This window comes from Gymnogyps californianus, chromosome 13, assembly GCF_018139145.2.
Source record: "Gymnogyps californianus isolate 813 chromosome 13, ASM1813914v2, whole genome shotgun sequence".
Lineage (NCBI taxonomy): Eukaryota > Metazoa > Chordata > Aves > Accipitriformes > Cathartidae > Gymnogyps > Gymnogyps californianus.
Window position 1 is genome coordinate 11,973,951 of NC_059483.1, and position 22,871 is coordinate 11,996,821.

General features: G+C 41.3%; 1 protein-coding gene across 1 annotated transcript in view; it reads right to left on the bottom strand.

Moving 5' to 3' along the window:
• LOC127021509 (netrin-4-like) overlaps positions 1 to 22,871 on the bottom strand; it is a 55,408-nt gene that overhangs the window by 3,385 nt on the left and 29,152 nt on the right. The window contains exons 4-9 of the mRNA XM_050904614.1: positions 13,931 to 14,057; positions 13,199 to 13,387; positions 5,210 to 5,423; positions 4,293 to 4,429; positions 3,222 to 3,290; positions 1,901 to 2,071 (exon numbers count right to left, since the gene is read on the bottom strand). Of these exons, the coding sequence (XP_050760571.1) occupies positions 1,901 to 2,071; positions 3,222 to 3,290; positions 4,293 to 4,429; positions 5,210 to 5,423; positions 13,199 to 13,387; positions 13,931 to 14,057 (907 nt within the window). The remainder of the gene's footprint in view (positions 1 to 1,900; positions 2,072 to 3,221; positions 3,291 to 4,292; positions 4,430 to 5,209; positions 5,424 to 13,198; positions 13,388 to 13,930; positions 14,058 to 22,871) is intronic.

The following is a 22,871-nucleotide window of genomic DNA, read 5'->3' on the forward strand; positions in this document are numbered from 1 at the left end:
TCAGATGTACTCTCATCATATTAAGCAATATGTTTTATTCATGTCTGATTCAGGGCTCCCACAGTTTCACAGGGAGCACTGGTAAATACTTAATTATGCACAACTGTGCCACTGGAGTGTAAGTACAGGAAAACACCTTACTTATTTGGACTACATTAAGCCAAAAATTTTAAGTGCGAATTCAAGAACTACCCCCAAAAAGAGAGCTCAGGGTCCGTATTACACTTCAATGCTAATTCAGATGCAGTCTTTCCCTTGATACAGACAATGGAAGACAAAATTTGTTTCTGAGACAGTACAGGTCATTTTGCCATAACAGGAAAAATTCATACCAAGTTTGATTTGACATGGCCTTTCCTAAAACAGCTGTCTCTTGTATGTGGCTAATTTCAGCTGAGAACTTGTCTTAAAGGTTAGATTAAACCTAACATTTTAAGTGAAGCACAAGGAATTCCTTTCACTCCGTGGATATGTCTTTAATCTGTTCAGAGGAAAAAACATGGGGTAATTTTTCTATCAGGTGCTGCTTTTAGAATGATGACAAGTCACCATTTTCTGTGGTGTATGGTTGAATAATGAAACATGATCCCCAGCATACACTACCAGTCACCCTAATGATACCCAAAGTCTTTGTCTTACTGGGATTTGATCCCAGGACATGGTCCCAAAGACTTGGAACTTCCAGTGATGTGAAGAAATCTGTGAGTAATCAAAATCTGCCAGAATTAGGCACCTAGCATCTACTTAGGCACTTAGGGACATGGTTTAGTGGTGGACTTGACAGTGTTACATTTACGGTTGGACTCAGTGATCGTAAAGGTCTTTTCTGACCTAAATGATTCTATGATTCTACTTGAAAAAATAGAGTCCTGGCTCAAATTTGCAGGATTCCAAGATTTACCCAGAGATTTTAGCTGTTGTTCAAGTAAACGTATTTCTCTCTGTGGTCCACTAAGTTGTATTGCAGGAAAGGCAGCAATAGGGAAGGCTGAATTGAGGAATGTATCTGCTCAGCCACTGATAACATTACTCAGCACTAGTATGGAGCTTTGCAGTCTATAGTGTGATGTTTCTGCCTGCAGCAGAGCTGGGGAGAAAGTTACTGCTTTCCACTACCCTACTTCTCCACTCCACTGCTGCAGGGAGATTCCCATAATTAAAAGTGAACAAACATGGATCATTCTAATAGAATATGCTTACAGAGCAAACCTAGAGACCTATCCTAAACTGGTTATAAAAAGAGGGGCTTTATTTAGTTAAAAGATGATTTTTCTAATTATTAAAGATTTTCCTCTGTCTTACTTAGTTTGAAATTAAATTAATTTGGTTTTATGCTCTCCACTCATGATAGGTTTCCAATATGCTGCAGGTTGTCAGCTTTAGGCTTTGATGGAATAAACCATTGAATGCACTATAATTTACAGTAGAAGAAAGAAGGAAGACTTACTTTTCATTATTTGAAACCATTACAAAAGCATAGAAGTTAGATTCCCTCCAGTTTCCAAAATTTTCATAATGATTTCTAGTTTTTCGAAAAAGAAGTAAAGCATGATGTGAGAATAGAGAGTGAGGAAGAAAACTCTTTGGACATAAAAATACAGAGATTTTTTTTTCTCACAAACATTCTTCTTAGTCACAAATATTCTGGAAGATCAAATAAAGTCACTGAAAGTAAAACATTTCCAGGAGGTTTGGGCTCTTTGGTAAAACTTTGTTCTCTGATAAGAAAGTGCTTTTACTGCAGCTGACTATTGACTCCCTCTTTGGTGTGGATGAATCAAAGGACTCTGCCCCGGAAAGACTAATGGGAAGTGTTGAGTAGCCATAGCTAATGTTCATAATGAATTGTCACCACGGTTTACAGGGGAAGGAAAACAGCTGGTAAGCATTTTGTCCTTACCAGGATTGAGAATGGGACATGTACATCCCCTGTTCGTCCAGGATTCTGGGTAAATGCTTCTGTTGCTCCGAGCAATTTTCACTTTGCCTGATTTCAGGACCTTCTTTACTTTCACAACAACTTCTGCATGGGTCCCCTTGTCATGAGCTGATAGGATTCTTGCCTTTATCACTGCCAGAAAACATATCAAGATAGAGACCAACAATGAATTTCTAAATGAATTTTGGTTTATGCTGCTAAAAGGTAGAATTTTAACACCTTGAAAGAAGACATGAAAAAACACTGCAGTTGTACAGAAAGTGTATTCCAATGCTTGTCCACTTCAGTCATGGTTCTTCTAAATAAATTTGGAGAAGAAAAACTAGATTTTTCTATTGAAGTGGTTAACTGATCCTTTCACCATGTTATTTAGCAACTATTTTTTAATGGGCTGATGTCAAATGCTTGGAAATCATAGGAAAGCACTTGTATGTATACATAGGAAGGATGGAAAAAACAGATCAGCAGCTAACAGTCTGATTTTAAGTGCACTGATTCCAGGCTTTATATTTTGCAGTTTGAAAACTTGGTTGAGCTTTAACACTGGCCTCTCAAAAATTTTGTCCTGTGGGAAGGGACTGTCTGCTCTACAGGAAGGAAGTCAGGAAGTTTCCCATCAGACTGCAGGCACGTCACATGGCTAAAATTCCATGACTGCACAACAAACCAGAAAAAGCGTTTTTGTTTTGTGGCCCAACATCTGGTTGCCATGATAAATTTCTGTTCCTTTAATTTAATAGGATCCCATAACTTTTTGGCAGGGTAGTCTCATCTAGATGGGCCCCACAAGCAGGCTTTGTTGTGTCATGACACAAGCACGTGAAACCTTTGGATCCCAGAGCTTTCCTTTCTTGCTTTATGTGATGGCATGAACCAGGTGTTCATAAACAACAGCATTAAATACATTCTTGGTAAACAAGCATGGCCATTTGAACCTGCATAACGAGTGCAAAAACCAATGGTGGTTTAGATGCAAGGTTTTTGTCATTTATTCTTGATGCAGAGGCCAACCATTCCACTGAGTTACAATTCTCACACTCCTTCTGCTGTAAAGAGAGGAGCTAACTGGGTGGAAAGGAGACACGGTGGAGCCTTGCATGAAAAATGCTATTCAGTTCTGATCAGAAGTTGGACATGTCACTAGACAAAAAAGGCAGAAGAAATCCTATCTCTTATTTCATGACTTAGCCAGTCCTGTCATTTTTCATAGCTATCAGCTAATAACATGCATAGAGAGAACACTGTGAAATTATCATACCTTGAGGGCATGTTACCCACTTACCATAAGCATATTTCATTTGACAGAAGTCAGTGACGCTTCCAAGCACCTTTTCTTTGCACACGCACTTTTCTAGCAGGGGAACCGCAGAACACAAAGGGTTGGAGAAGAGCCAGGACATGAGAGAGAAAAGTAAATGATACTTAGTTATAAAGTTATATGTATATAGCTCCCATAATCTGGATAGACCTGAAGAGTAAGTTTGAGAGTGAGCTCAGTTATTTGCAAATCTGTTTCTTGTTAGATGATACAATAATTGTTCTGAAATCTGATCAGTACTGTCAAGTAAAATGCAGCCCTCACAGGGTCTATTGTACAGTTAATAAACTGATACTAATAAAGATATTTGTAAGAATGAGATCCAGGTGTAAATCATGTAAGTAATAATACCCTTGCTCGATCCCATAAGCTAAGAAATGCTGATCCTTGCTGGTATTAAGGTACTATCCCTCTCAGAAAAGTCAAGATATGCAATAGGTGGCACTATTACTTTTGGGTCTTACAAAGCTATTGATGCTGGTAAGTGCTGACTTTATACATGGCAAGCAAAACAGAACTATTTAAGTATTAAAGGTTCCACCTCATTCTATAAACCTGCCTACTTTGTAACTAGCTGGATACAGAGTACTTTCTCTCCTGAGCTGTCGTGCCATGAGGAATATCTCACTCTTAAAATCACTTGCATTCCACCCCAGAGGTGGTGCATTTCAGTGATGGCTGACATGATCTTCAAATAGCATTTGAAGTTCTGAACAGCAACTGAAAGCTTGAGAAGGAGCTGTGTAAAATCATAAGCATTATGACTATAATTATGACAACAAAAGGAGAGTATTTTTTCCACACAATCTTATTCATGACTTACCAATTTCCAAAACCAAAGTTGAATAGTAGAGTTGGTTTGGAAAATAACAATGTAAGTGTGATGATAACCTATATAGTTCAGATTAGCAGATGTTGCCAGCAGATGGGGGACAGACAAGCTAGAGATGAGTGGGGGAATTTAAGTCAGGGTGGAGAGAAGAAAGAACTGGCACTGAGTGAAGTTACTAAATGTTCCCAGACTCTGGGCTGTACCTGGGTGCCTCAATGCAGAAAATCCCTGCTCATGGTCATTCCATTTCCACTCCTCTTCGCTCTCGTTTGTTGGCGTTTGCACAAGGTCAGGGATTCGTCCCCCAATGGGGATGTCAAAGAATGGCTCATTGTCGTAGCTGGGGGGACACATAAAACAGCAGACTTTGTTAGGACACAAGATGGGTGGGAAGCAGGTGTTTGTAGGATGTGGCCGTATCCAGACAGATGAGCTTGCTTTCTTCAGGTTGGGAGTGCAAATAAGAGCAAGACTTCATGCTATATAGAGAGATCACAAGATCTAGGCTTTTATTTAGGCCTTACCACTGCTGACTTAGCATTTTTTAAAGTAACTATGTACTGGGCCTTTTTTGCTTTTGTTTGTTTTTACTGAATTAAGTAACTCAAAGTTAGTGACCACTTGTTGATGTCACTAGGAACTGAGGACACCTGCAGGACCCATAAAACTGCAGTCACTCAGCAAATCATAGGATTTCTGTACTGATTAATGCATGTTTCGGGTACAGATGCCTGCCCTCTAGAAACAAGAGGGAGACCTTGTAATTCATTTTACCCTGGGCACAGATGAGAGGCAAGCTCTCCAGGCTCTTCCATCTATTTCCAAGGCAAACAGGTGTATTTAAAGATGCTTACATATTTCCATGGGGTTGTGGAGTTGCCTATTATTACTGCAAGAAGTCATCATTTCAAGATTGCCTTGGATAATACAATGGACTTAAAAGTGTGCCAGCCACCAAATGGAATCTCAGAAACCTTTTATGATTTACAGCCACCTTTTCAAATGATCGTGCACCCTCCAGCATCCTCCAATTACTGTCATTGCTGCAGCATTTCAGTTAATCTTTGTTTCATTTCACAGAATCCCATCTCAAAGTAAACCCAAAGGAGGGCTTCTTTACCCATTGAAACAGTTTCCAGTATGCTGGTCGCAGTCTCTGGCACAGTCACAAGGGCGACAGCCATTTTCTCCAAAGCCCCAGTAGCCCATGAGACATCTATCGCAGTTGGGGCCCGCCACACCTGGCTTGCAGTAGCAGAATCCCGTCTTGGGGTGGCATCGCCAGCTTCTGCTGAAAGTTGCGTTGGCTGAACCCATTGGCTGGCAGGCGCAAGCTATGGAGATATGGTAAGAGGTGACTGAGATTATGTGCCCAGGGGTCATCTGGTTAAGTGACATTTTTGCAAGGCTGATAAACTCATGCCCTCTTCCTTACGCTCAGGTCAGAACTGGTAACCATTGCATTGTCAGCCTACATTTGCAATATTATTTTTGTTTCTTTTTAACTCATTAAGCACAGCAAAACAAGTACAACTCGGACCCATTTATGTGTGAAAATCAGTTCTTCCCTTCTACACAAATCTTGACCATACAGGGTTTTGAAGCAGTGGCAGGAAGTCTCCACCGTGTGTTTATTTTTAAAGGGGCTTGCAGGTGATTCACTTTTAAAGTGTTTTGCAAAAAGATTCACTAGCATGGATGAGGTACAAAATGATAGCTATTGCCTACGTTGTCTTTCCTATGAACACAGAGATCACAAAACTACTGTTTCCTCTGGGGCTAGATGCGGCTTATGCAGGTGGTTCAGATGACCTGAAACGTTTTTTCAATTTCTGCCTCCAAAGAGTCCACAGATTTCCTTCAGTGCAAGTTCTAAGGGACACATCTCACCATGCAGTACTGTAAGGAAGCTGATGAAATTTTTTGTACAAATACATGAGCAGATTTGTTATAAGGCAGGCAAACAGAATGAGAGAAGATCTCTAAACTCACTAGACGTTATTTTACATGTAGCTGGAGATGAGCAAATAGGAGGGAAAAAAACCCAGATCTTTCTAATGCTATTGCCAGTTTGACACCGGCCTGGCAACTCAAGGCAACTTGGCAGTAAAAGAGATAGTTACAGCTCCTGTGGGCAACTCTGCCTTCACAGACAATAAATTGTCATAATCCCATGCCACCAGTACATTCCCAATGTGACAGCATCAGGGAGTAAGGTGGAAAGTAATATACAGATAGTGGTGCAAAGCCAACACAGTTGACTCCTCTCTATCAGGGCAGAGGCTAGCTGAGATGGTCAAGCCTTGTGCCAACAACTCTGCAGAGGTAAAATACAAGCAATAAACATACCCACTCATTTCTGATATTCAAACAAGTTTGATTAAAATGAGAACTGAGCTGAACTCCAGGCCTTCATATTTCAGCTCTTTTTTGTATTAACAAAGCAGTGTGCCCTGGCTTTTGCTTGTAGCAGAGACTGAAAAGGAAATGCATCACTACTTCATCCATCTGGAAGAGGGCAGAAATAAAAATCTTGTGGCTAAGACCCACTTTAACAGAGATTTTCAGTTAAATGTTGGACACCCAAGGCGTTTAGATAGCTTGGATCAGAGGCCAACCTTTTGGATGCTTATCTGAACCAAACATGATCTCCAAAGCTTTTGAAGTTTGCCCATCACTGCTTCTAATCAAACTACTTTTCTTCATGAGCTCACAGATAAGAGACCAAATGAACACTCTGGTTCCACACATCATTTTCCAAGGGGAAGGGGAAAGTATATGACTGTGAAGAGTGTTAAATGTAGCAGGAACAGATTCACTGTCATCTGCAATCTCATATTTGATGCTCAAGAAAAGAAAATATCTTTTGGAAATAGTATGAGAAAAAGGGTGAGCAATTTTGTTTAAAGGGCATTTCTCTTATGATCTGCTTACTACATAGTTATTTTTTTCACCATGCCCTGTGTTCTTTATGCCAATATTTTTAATAATATTATTACACTCTGCTGTAGACAGATCTCCATCCGTTTGTTTTCAAGGGACACTAGCACAATAGCCTAAGGACAGAAAATAAGCGTGCTGTCATGGGCAATGTACTCAACACAATGAGCTGGTTGGCGGATGGCAGCAGGCTCGCCTGTTTGCCACAAAGCAGTCTTGACTTTGGGAGCAAACCCAGGGATTTTGCTGTCAGTTCTGGAGAGCAGGTGTAACAATGAAGTGCTCATTAGCACTGACAGTTTCAAAGGCAAGTTCTGATTTGTTGCTCAACTTGAATTATTTTTGCCCAGATTTTTGCAGGGCTGACTACATCACCCTAAAAGAGGAGACACTTAGTTCCGTCCATCACTGAAAAAAATGGATGTCAGATTTGGGGGTAAGGAGAGGAAACACCTTTCCTTTACTGCAGACAGGTCTGAGCCACAAGAAGTAAGAGGCTGACAACATCTGGGTTGGCTTGAATCCAGGTTTCTGATTTCACTGTAGTATCTCTGTATGTAGGATCTACCTGTGGAGTTTTGACCTTAAATTTCTTATATTTCTGCAACTTCTGGGTCCGTCTTTATTCCCATCTTATTTCCAATTTTCAGGTTGCATCACTTAGGGTCACATAACAGATGGACAAATCAGCATTATTAGACTACCTATCACCAACTGAGACTAGATTCCGATTCAAGAAGATGAGACCTTCTCCCATACTGTCCCTAAGGGAAAGTATTACAGGACAGTGACTGACAGCATTGGCAGAAGCTGATGAGGATGTAGGAAAAAAGTGCTTCCCCCCCATTTGGGGGCTACAGTTCAGGAAAACTAATGTTCCCAAATGAACTGTGGGGCATATTCCCCAATTAGAAACTGAGACGGCTTCTGGTGGAACAGAAAGCAAGCTGAATCAATGTACAACACTTTCAGATGAGTTATACAAGTGGCTTGCAAACGCTTTACTCAGTCTGTGTTTATTTAGCGTTTCAGCTTGGGTGTGTACATTGTCTGGCTTCCAGAGTATTACAGCCAAAATCCCCGTTGTGCATCTAAGGTAACTCCCAAAATAAGAGCCCACATGTCACATGCTGAAGGGGCAGCTGTTGATGACTGGGTTTTATCTGTTTAATAGTATGACAGATTTGCAGATAAACCTCACAATTAAAGAAACATAAAAGCAAGTTTCCAAAACCTCACCCTTTTACATTTCCCAATATTTGACAACACAGCATCTCTCCCTGCTGATTTTTGCTTCTTTTCTCTTGGCAAACCCTAGTTTTCTCTCCATCCGCCTCCCTGTCTAACAAAACACCAGCCAACATGACAATGGCCTTGTTTGTCAAAGGCATCATCAATTATGTTAGGGACGGTGTGCAGACAGTTCTGGCTCAGAGATGGCTGGTTTATTTGGGTTCTCCCCTTGCCAGCAGTGTAATGAAAAATTTCATCATTGTGCTTTAGAATTGGCTATCAGTCACAAAGTATCACAAAGCATCCTCTTGCCTTTTAGTCTCACTCCTATACTAAGTTTGTTTTGTCAGAAACTACTGTAAAAAGGAGGAGACAAGGAATAATGAAAAATGAATAATTCATACAGCAGTCTCCACTCAAGTCCTCAATAAATCTGTCTGCCCTCAGCACAGCTGTCTTTCCCATGTAATTAGACACAGATGTAAAATATAATATTGGTTGCAACAATATGGTTCCAAGTTATAGGAAAATAGCAAGTGCTGCAAGTAATTCAGTGGACTTTGAGGTATCTTGCCTTAAACTTCTGTCTAATAATACTGCATAAGATATAGCTATGAGCAGACTCTGGCTATTTGATGAAAAACAGGAAAAATGAAAAATCAAACAAAGCCTTTTGAATCTGAAATATATATGTGTGCATCTTTGGAGCATATGACCAAATCAGAGCAATTTTTAAAGCATGTCAGATGTGAGGATTGACTCAGCCAATGATGTTTCTTAAATGAAGGAAGTAAGATAGACAGCTGTGTGTGTGGTCAGGGCTGATTAAGACAGACTTTGAACCAAGATGTGATCAGGCCTTTGTGACATTACAATTAAAAGTTCACTCCCTCTGCTCAGAAGTAAAAGGATGAGAAGCAGAGCTTTTCAGAGTGTGTCTGTGTGCATGTACATCTGGGCACATTTTAATTTTCAACTCTTGTGCTTAGACTAAAAAAGCTTGTTTTCCTGGAGACCCTTTTTAATGGGTCTACATGCCTGCATTATTTTTTAAGCTAAGCAAAGGGTGACTACAAAAGATGGTGCCATTTCAGAAGGATCCCTTAAGCCTCTAAATAAGCCACAGGAAAGAGCCAAGGATACAGCAGCTTTTCTAACCGTTGGTTAGGAAACGATTAGGCTTCTGAGTCAAAGCTCCCATACAAGTCTATATCCAAACTACTTAATCCTGTGTTGTCACCCCCAATAACAGGCAGGTGTGTGCCTTGCTCTGGGGCTCTTTTCATGCCTTCCTTTTTTAATATAGATCTAAGCACTGTCAAAACAAGGCTCTGCACACAACCTGCTTCTCATTCATCCCCAGCTGCTAGGAACAGGAGAAGCAAAGGGATCAGAGGCAGGCTACCTCAGCAGACAAAAAGGAATAGCACATTCACATTTACATGTTAAATTTCAACAGATTTTTTTTTTTTTTTTCTCCCCAAGGGAATGTCTTTGCAGTCTCACATTGGAGGGTCAGCAAAGGGTGGTTTGGATAGTGCCAGGACATCCAATTGTTATACAACTTTTTTTCCTAGCAGTGATTAAGAGAGAATGCTGTTCATTATTATGACTAATGCTTAAAGACTTTCTGGGCCTGGGCAGTGTCCTGTTAACTTTCTGGGAGCCTGAGGGGGATGTCACAGCTGAACCTAGACTTTGCTCTGGATGGCAGAGCACTCTTCAAGCGTGCTTTCTCAAAGGGATTAGCACAGCATTTCATTCAGCTTTTTCATCAGATTTCCTTTCCCAGCTCAGTATCTACTGTACACAAGGGTCAAGTTTTGATCTCCCATTGAGTTTTTTTTCCCCTCTGAGTTCAAAACGGGAAGCTGAGGACCAGGTTGCTTACACCAAAATCATCCATTCAGTCTGCTGTTTGCAGTTTATTACTGCTTTTCAGCACTTGCCCAGTGGGTGGGTTTTTCATTTAGTGGTGTTAGTCTGGCACTGTTTGCATAGTTTTCTCAAAGTGAGATGATGCCTTGGAATTGGTACATTTAAATCCTCACAACCATGCTAATCCAGAAGTGGCAGCTCTTCAATTTATGATCAGCAGGCTGAGGTATGAAAGAAATGTACCTGGTGGTCTAATTGTCTAATTTCTTACATATTAGCAATGCTCAAAACAGTAACGGTTTTATACTGAGTAACCAGAGGGTTTTTTAGGGTCACACAACCTGAACAATTTACTCAGACAACACCAGATTAAGTTTGATAGCAATGCAAGTTTTACAACCTAAAGGATGGAGAAGAGGGTCTCTATCTTACATCCTGCATGAGGCCTTTCAGTTTAATATCAGCTCTAGGCATAAGGAGCTGATGATAGTCCTAGAGGTGAAACCTTCCCTCTATCAAACTGAGTCTGTTCTAAACAAAACAACTCTGCCTGTCCGCACTGGTGTTTCTGTTTTTGCTGTCACTGATAATAACCAAAGTAGTGAAACGTTCCCTGAAAATTCTCTGCAGAGGTACAGCACAACAGGAAGTGCACAGTTATACACTGCCTTCAAACTACCTGGGGAAGTGTTTGGGGATTGGTTCTTTCATCATACAAAACACTACCTTAATTAAGGTAATTTGTCAAATGCCATTGTGGGAATTCTCCTCCTCACCTTAAATAAAAGAGAAAAGGCACAGACTAACCGCGTCCCTCCCAGGTTTCTCTTAACTCTGTAGTTATATCTGCAGTGTCCTTTATTTCCACACAGGTACAAGGATCATGCACACATCAGTCTGCCGTAAAAGCTGGGGCTCTCTAGAGTAAGCTGCAATACCCTTTGCTTATATCTTGATATGGCAAGCATTCATGCGTGCCTTTACACACCTGTGAAAAGTCCCATTGACTTGAATTGTGCAGATAGGGTCATGCTTACCTATTTGCAATAATGCTGAATCAAACCCGTTAGATTCATCTCAACCAACAAACTCTAGTGCAGGCTAGTGATCCAGAATACCTCAAGTCAAGGAAGAGAAATAGATATCCTCTAGAGAGCAATTCAGCTCATCTATCTCAGGCATCTACATTAGACTGCAGTAAATCATTCCCTAGAGGTCCCACTGTTTCTCCACTGACTGTACAGGGAGCCTAGAAAAGACATACAACTTTCAGGTGGCTAAAGCAGAATGGCAGCTATCTAGGCTTGAGCATGCAAGTCAGAGTGGAAACAATTGCATTTGGGGGCCTTCTGCTGGCAGCAGCATGTTCCCAGGTGAAAAGAACATTATTGTGCTTGACTGGCACGATAGGAATAAAGCTCTTTCAACAAGGTAAATTTCTGAACAGTTTTTCTTTTGCTATACAGAGTATTGGCAGGAGGCAGAGAGGCCTGTAACCAGACCAGACAAAAGAGGCAGAGGTAGAGTCAAGGTCTGATTTCATCCAGGCAGACTGTTCTAGGGTTTCCACACAGATAGGCTGTATTTTCAAACAATGTTTTTTCCTCTTCACTGCTCTCCAGTGCTCCTTGACTTTAGCGGTTATCTAATTTTACACATGACCCTGGTTACTACACCATCACCCTGCTGTTAAATACGAGAGTTCATACACAGATTCTTTCAGGTACTATGAGATTGAAAACTAATCTTCTGGTACAACAATTTTTTCTCATTACAATATTTCCCTGTAGCAAATCTGCTTAGAGTAGAAACAGGACTAGAAAGGGGTCACCATAGAACACTATGGGATACAGGGTTAGTTAGATAAACTCACCCCCAGCCCTGTCTGCTGATCAGCGTTCTGTGATGAACATTGTGAAATCAAAAAGAAGTGGTCGTGTAGAAGCAGTCTGTGCTGGCACTAAGATCCAGTGGAAGGAATACAAAAGAGCAGAAACATAGGATGTGTTGTGCACAGAAAGTTTAAGCAATGTCACAGGCCATACAGTCCTAGGGAGAGGAGTGTTTGTAACCTGAGTGTTTAAGAGGAATCTTGAGGAAGAACATCAAAGGGTCAGGAAAGCTTCAAAAGTACCTGATGCCAGTGGGCATGAGTATAGATGACAGAGGATGAAGTTCTCTGTGCTGGCAACTGATGTCTGAGCTGTGGGGAAGGAAAACTATCCAAAGGGAGAAATGAAATTATGTATATTGTTGGAAATAGCAACTTCCCAAATAGGTGCCAGATGGAATCAGATGTGTGAAGCCTGGCAGGATACTCAGGAGATGTTTAGACTAAGTAAGGGAGATTTGGGCTATGTTCCAGACTGGCTGGGTACAAACTACCTTGATCCAGAGGTTGTACACCCTCTGTGTACAACCATTAGTGCCTCTATGCCCGAGTTACTTCCTAACACATCCTGCTGAAGTGTTAATGAGGCAATTAATTTGGGCAGAGCACCCCATAATACAGCTGTAGAATCCAGAGATAAGTCTGAGTGAGCTCTGATCTGTTTGTTGCCAAGTGGATATGCATGGTCTCATGCTTCCTACACCTCCTGCAGCCATTATTATATATATTTATGTGCACAGATGTTGCACAATCAAATGGAATTTAACAATAGCTTACACATAGGCACACGCAGTCTTGAGATGCAGAAGAAAACAGCTACATAAAATGTGCCTCAAGAAAAAAGGAACTTATTATTTTAAATGCAAGCACAAGAAGAAGGTACCTTTCCCCAGAATGCAATGCATTTGGAGCACTGTGGCAGTTATCACCAAAAAAACCCCATGTGATACCAGGGGGAGACATAGACATAGAAAACCAGAAGATGACCTTTGATCAGAAAACTGTAGTTTGGGAAAAGAATACAAAGAAAGGGTAGTAATACTCATGAGTTGCTTCTATAGGAGTTATTGATTCTATAGGAGTTATTGATTGATTTCTTTTAATCATTCTTTTAATGATTCTTCCACTATTCATTTGTCTTCACCACACATAACAATAGTCACTTACGTTTGCAGACCTCTGTAGAAGACACGGGTTTCCCTCTATCTCGGTAATACCCCAGTTTGCACCTTTGACACCGACGTCCCTCTGTGTTATGCTTGCAGTTGTCGCAGACTCCACCACTTTGCTTTCCTGATGCCAGCCAAACACTCAGATCAAAGTGGCAGCTGTCAGCATGGTTGTGACAGCGACACTCTGATGGGAAACAGGAGAATATATTTCAGGCTTATATAATAGACACAGCAATGCTATTCAAGTGGTATCATTTTCCCACTGTAAATCATGGAGGAAATATCTGAATGTAACACATTTCATCTGCCTGCAATCCTTGATTTTCATAAAAACTAGAAATTGCAACACATAGTGAGAGTCCCAGCAGGGTCTGAGAAACTTGGGTGGTTGTGAGCTGCATGGTATTCTTACAGTAGGACAAACCAATCTGATGGTATGGTAAGCCCTGCACAAAACCCTGGAACGCTAAAACACGTGAGGCGACATAGCTGCATGAAGAACAGATTTCTGCCTTGTAAATTCCACTCCCCAATAGCTGAAATGGGTCAGCTGCAGTAAAACAACACGGATACTAAAGTTTTCCATCAGCAACCAGCAGCTTATCCCCAGTTTCTGTAATGGCAGCATTACTGTAAGTTGACAGAAGTCTTGGTTAGGGAACTTTGCCTGCTGGCATGGTGAGTGCTCATCCTGAAAGCCTGGATCAGTAAACTCGCTCCCACTTACTTCTGCATTCATTTGGCGCCCCTGATTTTCCATCTCCTGGCTTCCAAGGCTGATCATTGTATAGCGGTGCACATTTCTCACAGTGGTCCCCTGCTGTGTTGTGTCTACACACACACTTCCCATGGACCTGTCAGGGGAAAGAGAATACATTCAAACAGGTACAAGCAAGAGCATGGTGGAGTGCCCAACAGCCTCACAAGGAGGTGGGACTTCTCCTGCACAACTCCCACACAGCTGCCTGGCTGTCTTAGGAAACCCACAGAGCCTGGAGCTTAAATGTGTAGCTTTGTCTCTTCACACAGTCACTAATGATGTAGATTTTTCCTCTATCTTCCAGTTTAAATGCATGTGGCAACAATTTCTTTTTAACTCTCCAGTTGGCTATTTTACTACTGCATTGATGAACAGCCTCTAGACTATTTAAATTGGGTAAGCTAACACAGCTTATTTTGATTTACAAGTTCAGAGTAAGAGCATGCAAAGAGCCTGAGCAGGCAGTCACCTCCAGGCAGTGTCAAATACACTCTTGGCTAGCAGAGTTGAGTCACAGGAGAGCACAGTCTAACAGAGGATGCTGGACTCTGTCTTATTTGACATTAACAGTGGTCTGGAAGAGAGACTAAATATAGGACAATGAAATCACCATGAATTACTAAATTATAAATTGTTAGAAGAATGAGCAAGTAATCCTGGACCTCCTAACACAGTTAAAAATGTGGCAAAAATATTAAACCTGGAAAAATACCAACCAGTATACCCATAGAAAAACAATCCAAACCACACATTCTGTGAGAGGAAAGCACTGATGTTTGAAGAGACTTAGGTACAGTAGGCACCAACCTACCAACTTACATATAAATATATATAATAGGTTAGCAGAAAACGCCCAGTGTAACTAAGCACTGTAACTCCAAGTGGATAGGAAATTGTACCTGCAATGCTGTGTTCAGTTTTGAACATCTTATTACCAGATAAATGAGAAATTGGAAGATGTTTAACAAAAATGAGCAAAAGCTGGCATGGCTGAAGAATGGGGCTGATCTACAAGCACTAAGCATATAAACCCACCTAAGCTAAGAAACAACAGTTTACAAAATATTTGGGGGGAAACAAAGACAGACATGCAAAAAGTCTTGACTAAAACTGGCTGAATAGTAGAGTTCTCTTTGTGACTATTTGCTTGAAAAATTACTTGAAAAAAGAACTTGCTTCCTCTGTACTTACCTGCCTTCATTGGAACACAATAATGGTTTTTAATCATGGAAATATTCTAATATATGTCAGTTTTGGAATCAGGTATTCACACCAAAAACCTGACCTGGGAAACTGAGCTAGTCCAGCCTTCAAACAGGGAGTTACTATTGAAACTGGTTCTGTTCTCAAGTCATTTCACACACCAGGAATATTATAGCCAGTTCCACTACAGACTGTGATTTGGTGCACAAGATTTCGTAACATCGAGCCACATCCAAGAAGTGCTTTACAGGAGGGTTGTTATGTTGTGGGTTTTGGGTTGGTTTGGTTTTTTTTTTTTAAATTAAGAAATAAGATTCCAATATCTGTTTGCAATGCCTCAGAGAAAGGATTTCCTGGAGAAATTATTTGAGGAAATATCCAGCATAGGGAGTGGGAGAAAGGGAAAGGTGGTACTATAGGTCATGTTCTACGTTCATCACAAGAGAAGGTGCTAATTAGTGGTATTTCACATGCAAGGAGACACTTGTACTAGAGCAGAAAATGCACAGAAATCAGGGACTAAACCCCTCTCCCTCTGTGTGCTATTGAGAATGCTAAACTCTGTAACCACTGTCACAGCTCTGGCCCACTGCATGTTACACAAAAAGCAGAAGCTGAAATTTCATTTTGACTGGGGTGTGAATTGAATCTAATCCTTTAATCTCACCACTAATGTGAGTTACGTTTCTCCATAGTCTTTCCTGAAAGTCAGACTCTCCCTTTGCAGTCCCCCCTTCCCCCATCTTGCATAGCAGGTAGCTTGGGATCAAGAGAGAAATGTTCAAAAGAGCAGTTGCGTGAATGCGCTCCCCTGCCCCCAAATTCATCTCCCTGCAGCAATTTGCTCTCCGCTCCCCTGGTTTCTAATCCTCCCAGACCAGATATGTCATGTAGCTAGCAAAGAGGATAGGCTGCAGCTGATGCCATCGCCCCTCCATGGCCAGCTGGCAGATTTGCTGCTGCACAGAGCAGTTGGCTGCCTCCTCACGGAAGACTGAGCACAGACTTCAGGGTATGCATTTCTGTCAGACCTCAGCACCAGTAAACCTCAGGAGGATACAGTACGTAGCATATTATGTGATGCCTCTCCAGACCTTTGTACAAGAAAGTCATCCATGTTCACAGCACTAAATAGGATGACAAATTACAGAGAAAAAGACAAAAATACTAATAAGCAACAGTGTTGGGCTTCTCCCTGTTTGGGTTTAGCTCTTCAGGCTTCTAAGTCCCCTACTGTGGACACAGGGACTGCTTTTCAGAAGCCATAGAACAGAGAAAAGGACCAGGAGTGAGACAAGATAAAATGAGCCTGACCCAGACCCATGGATTTTAATGTCCCCAAACTTCAGACTGTATCTGAACTTTACAGCTCATTCCAAAATGGATCAGAACCAAAATCTTGGATCCAGTCGCTTCTTAGGAAAATGCTAGTGTATTTCAATGCAAAATTTGTAAGTTGGCCCATTGGGTTTTTGAGATATATACACAAACTGTGCATTCACTATGTAAAAAAAATTACATTAAAGAAACACTAAGATTGTACAGTTGGGAAATGGTAGAATTAAGCCATGCAATCTTGTTTTAGCCTTGAATGACATGATCAAATATTCATTATTCCACAGGACCCTGTGCTTACAGTGCACAGCACAGATGGTGTGAACACTGATGAACAATTATTCAGAAAGTAAACAGGAAAATTCAGTGAAAAGGGGAAGAGTCTGGTTGTTCTTTGGAGGTAAGTAGATGTGTTAGTTTGCTCATTGCCCACTGGTTTGTTGCAAACTGTAGTTTGTGGAGGCTATCTAGGAATGGCATGTTGTGAGCAGGACAGAGGCATAGAGGAAGCTTCCTGCCTGTGATCCCTGCTATTGAACAGTTTACCAAATATATGTGGAAGGATGACTGGCTTAGACAAAGGAGTTGAAAAGCCAAGCAGCCAGGAGAGCCACTGAACAGGCAGAAGTAAACAGTGGAGCTGGCATGGAACTTTTTTTAGAGTGTAAGGTCTGAGGACTAACCCTTTTTGTATAAGTTTAAGAACAAGGAAAAGAGAATTGATGGGTATTGGGGTAAAGGATAATGGAAGAGAAAACAAGTCTGCCCTGTGTTATCTGTGGATGGGTATCATCTCATGAAAGATTTTTTCCATGAAGAGTAATCTCATAGACTGTATTCATAGGTGAAAATAGCTAAGGAGGAAAGTGCAACATGATGTGACAATGAAGTACAGAAAGGAGTTGGATAGGAGAAGAGAGCAGAGACAAACAGCTCAAGTAGAACACACACAAGAAAGATGATTCATGGATATAAGTGGCCATTGCAGAAAGACTGGTTAATACAGGAGAAACTGAGCTGTGGAAGAGACCCATTACACTTAAGCATGAGGCGAAATAAGGGTAGGTGAGGTGGCTGCAAGTAATGAGACAAACAATTTGTTCTGTTAGAGAAAGAGATAGGAGAGGCAGCCAGAGACCAAAGTTCAGGAAGGAACAAGAATGAAATACAGGATGCTGTCAGATAAAATAGGAAATGAAATATCTGCTTAGGGAAGGGAGAATGTGAGAGTCGCACTCAACACCAACACAAAGAGAGCAGGCATGTCCCTGACTTGTTATTCACTGCTGAATTAAGTCCACATCTCTCTCACAAAAGTGGGTCCAAAAAACTAGAAGACTGTGCTTTCTACCAAATGCAAGACCTCAGGATGCACTGGATCTCACTGGAACACAAAGGTGATCATACCAAGGTAGAGAAAATAGAGAAGTACAGATTCAGGGAAACTACACTGATATTTTTCTATGCCCTAGAAAGCAAGGTCAGAGTTGCAAGGAGATAATGATGATTAAGGAGATGCTTGTCAGGGAGCAGCAAGGACCAGTTGCTCTTTAAGGGTTGAGGAGCTATAAGCTGAGGGTTACTACAGCACAGGCTGTGCCCTTACCGAGGGGGCACCATCCTGAGCACAGTGGGCAGAGCAGGGAGCTGGTACCACAGTCCATTGACAGCCCCAGACACAGCAACAGGATGGGCCAGGAGCAATTCAGGAGCAGCAGGAGACAGGCCCAGAAACAAGCTCACAACATGGGTTCAAAGTCCACCCAGGAGGCAGAATGAGAGACAAGCTACAACACACATGAGGGGGTCCAGCAGGAGGGAAGATACCTACAGCATAGGCCTAAGGTCCATCCAGAAGGCAGGCCTAGAGGTAGAGATGCAGACAGACACATCCATCTTTGAGCATAGCTCAAGCAGGAACTGATAGCCCAGAGCTGAGCTTAAATGGAGCCCCCAGGCCAATGGACAGAGAGCGTGGGTAGGAGTCCCAGGTGGGGCTGGTCAGGGCTCTTAAAGTCCTTTTAGTGCCTTCAGGGCCCTGATAATAGTACTTTGATTGCCACTGGATTAATGTCATTGGAAGCTTTAGGATATCTGACTACTAGGAGGCATCTGAGGAAAAAAATACTTCAGCTTTGTAGATTTGGAGCTGGCAATCCAGGTGGAGGGAGCTTGAAAGCAAGGTGTGAGGAACAGAGGCTTACGTGAGATTCATGCCATCAATTAGGAAACCTCGCCAGTTTTCAGCTAAAGACCGGTTAGTTTATGACACAAATTTATATGAATACATATAAATGTATTGGTACAGCAGGAGAAAGATTGGGATCCAGGAGATTTCTGTCTCACATCTCTCATATTTCACTTTATCCTCAATGTTCAATATGTGACGCTGCATCACTCGACATATACTGATCGTTAGATAGACAGAAAAGTATTTAGGCCTGTATGGGCTTCTCCACAGTGCTCATTGCTGCAATCACTGAGTACTTCAGAAATATTACAGAACTTATTTTTATGACACCTCCCTTCATCTGCTTCTCCTCATTACTGTGATAACTCTAGTTGTCTCCAAGGATCTTTCCCATTCATTGGAGCATCATTGTGTTGAGAGTTCAGTTGCTCTGACAGATTTTTTTGAAACTGGATGGTGCCTTCCAAAGTTATTGTGGGGAATGGATCAGAGAAATAGATGCACTGGCAGGCAGGCAGACTGTGTGATCATATAAACCTCCCCATTTCATAAAACCAGTCTGAAGTACTATGTGCATAACCTGTAATAGTTTGTATTCTTGCAGTCCTGCTTTCCAAGTGCGTTCACTCAGGGTTACTCATGTCACTAATGCATGCTATGAGCTTTGAAAGATGAAAACTGTTGCTTTAAATACTGATATTCTGGCTGCATCAAGCTTCCAGTTTTCTAATCAGCTTTTGCAAAGGGTAGAAGTTTATAGGCTGACATACTTGCAGTTAGAGGATATTATTAGTCCAGGAAAGGAACAAAGATGTTATGCTATACTCTCAATCACCATCATATTGGCTTTAATGGCCCCTTGAAAGCAAGCTCTGCTTTTGTGTTTTGGTATAGCAGCTATGTTCTCAGGCTGTGGTTTCATGATGTAAAGTCTTTGGGGGCAATCTCGATTTGAGACATTTCTGCTTTCCTTACTACTCCTTCCTATGCTATCACCTTCTGCATCATGCCCTGAGTCATGTGTAAATTGGGCTGTGAAACTAAACCATGTTAAAAAAAAAGTTAAACCCACTTCTTTTTCTTTGGCACTAGTATTTTTAATCTGGATTAATTCCCTCCTCTGCCTCACAGTAGAGTCGTGCTATTACAAGTCTGGTATTGCTGCCAAAGGCTTTGATTTGTACATCTACCACCTGAGCAGCTTTGAGTCAGGACATAGAGAAGGTTACAGCTTCATGGATTTTAATGCCAGGATGATCAGTTCCAATCATTTAGCTTGACCTGCTATACTAAGCCATGAATTTCATCCAGTAGTTCTTCCATGGAGCTCAGTAACTTCTGGCTGATTTGTAGCAAATAGTGTAGAACCATATCCTGCTTTCATACAACGGTTCCAAGAAATTACATGATACTTATTCACCTTTGACTACACAAAGTTGCTTCACCTGAATTCCGATCCACAGCTGAGAGAGCGAGTGGAAATTTTCCATCTGTTTATCCCACAATTATTTGATTTTTTAAACTCTGTTCAGCTTTGTATAATACCTGAAGCCTCTTGCTTTCTCTCTGCCCATTTAGTTTCTTTTACCTTACATCCTTTCAATAAATGTTGTGGTTGTTGCTCTTTCTCCTGGGCTAGTCTCAGTCTATTTAGGGGCTTTTTTCCTAATGAATGAAGGTTAAATTTGGAAGCCTTCCAGAACACAGCAACTGTTGCTGATTCGGAGAAAATGTTTGTCTTTGGGCTCTGTATTCACTTTGTAGTGTCGCCAGAGAAATTTTGGATACAGCAGTTTGCAATGACATCAGAGGCTAGTCCCTTACCTGCTTTTAGTAAAATGACTCTTTCTGGGTCATTTTGCGTGGTTAAATACAAAACAGTGTCTGCTATTCTGCTTTGTTTCTCTTATAGTTCAAAGGGGCTCTGTTTTCTCTCCAAATGAAGAGAGGTATCCATGCAGATTTATAATAAATCCTTCAATATCAGGTCCTGAGGAGAGCACATATGACTTTTAAGAGGCCAAATTAAAAATTTCTTTTTGAAAAAAGAAAAAAAGATTTTAAAAAATTAAACTGTTTCAAATTCACAAAGACCTAAAAGAATAGGTGGCTTGGGAGTAAGTCCCAGATTACAGTGCCTGCTATGGGTAGATTGACAGTTCAAATTCCTGCTCTAATCAGGAATGAAAAAAGCCATTATTTTCCTATGTCACTTGCTGGTTTCTGAGAAAAGGTCTAATAAATGTATGTGTCTAAAAACTAGTACACATATGGGTGTTTTCTGAGGGAACTGAATTTCTGGCTCATACTTGGTCACTTTGGTAAATTAAGTCTGAGGGAACTTGGCAGGGATAAGTAGAGCTGGGACACTTGTGGCAAGGCCACCTGAGCCCATACAGGTTTTGGTCTCCACAGCAGTGAGTGAATGAGCTGCCACTCGTTCCAAATTCACTGAATAGGTAATGGTGAAGAAAAATCAGTGACACTGTTTAGTTGAATATTCAAACTGGCATCACTAAGACCTTTTTGAACAGTAACAAAGGAACAGGATAAATATACCAGAAGAGGTACAAAATTCACGCATCATGTGAGGGAATATAACTCAGCCTGTGACAGTTTCAAGACACAACTCCATCCTCTGCCTGAATTTACCTCCATCAGTCTTTACATGCACACCTGGCTGTGCCTTAGCCCACATTTCACTCTGCTTTCTTATTGTTTTCTTTCTGAATGTTAGCTTGATTTTATTCATTTTTGGGCTAAGCTGTCCTCTTATTTTTACCTACAGTGCCAACAACTCCATTATCAATCTGTAACAAACTGCATACAAGTAACAGCTGTCATGCTGAAATGCAGCCCTGAGTTACAGCAGGTCACCAGCTCTTGGTGAGTGTCTTAAGAACGGAGGAAGTGGAAAGGGGGACGAGGCTCAGTAGGTGAATGCCTGAATCACAGCATAACGAGTAAATACCAACGTTCAAATGTCCTGAAAGTGAATGGCACAAGTGAGTTTGGTCTTGTTCAAGGCTTTGTTCCTGATGCCACGGAATAGTCTGGCCTGACTGCCAACCTTTGCTGTAGACAGACCCAGAATTAGTTTTCAGGGGAGGAGGAAATGGGAGAAGCTCTAGATTCTGATATATGGACAAGGATTTGTGGATTTACAGGTCAGGCATAGTGGGTTAGCACACTGTGGACAGTTCAGAGAAGTTTGGACATGATGTGTTCATTCAACAGGCAAAATAATTCTGTCATTTACTTTGTAGTAAGTCTGGCTAACTCCAGCAACTGTCTCGACTTAGCTGGGTTTCTGCTGGTTAATCCACAGTGGCTCTAGGGATGTGTGATTGAAAATCCACTCCCAAAGTGGGCCTATGAGCTCTTCTCTGAATTTTTACCTTTGTATTGAGTGAACTTGGCAGCATACATAGCTCCCATTCAAGTGAAATTATGTTGAGTAATGGAATAGATGAAGCCAAGAGAAAAATAGTTTTCTGCAGCCTCTCTGCAGATGGAGAGTGGGGGAAGGGCAGGGCTGAAAAAGTCACAGGACCAGCCAAATTTATAAGGAATCTGGGGAGAAAAAGGGCAAGAAAGTCCATGATTTAGCAGAAAACTTGTGCACAGCAAGGAAAGGATTCTAAACGCCTAAAGGGTGCAAAGCTAATCCCCAGGACCCTTCCAGCACAGTGAGTGAACCAAGGCAAGGAAATATAGGTAGGATTTTATAACTTTTGCACTGAGTAATATGGAATTTGTTTATAATCCTGTGCAAAATTTCTTTGTATTTTGTGTGCACCTGCTGCCAAAGTGTTAAAATGTAAACTCCGTGCACCCACAAGGTACAACTCCAGAAAGATTTGCTCAAATTACTGGGAGATTTATTGGGGATGAGTGAACTGGCTGAAAGGCCTTGAAAAGCCTTGGTAAAAGACTGAAAACTTTTGTTCTAGTAACATGTAGGTGAGCTGAGGACAGAAACAACTTAGCAGTCTATTCAGTCCCAAGGGAGCTTAAAAACACAGGAACTTAATGTATGAGGCTAAACACAGCAGCTCCTATGATTGTCACATCACAGCAACTTCCTAGTGTTGGTGGCTGTGTCAAATTCAACTTAGAGAGACAGAACAGTTTGTATTGTGTGGAGCTTAAATGAAAGAACCTCAGAAATATGCTGTA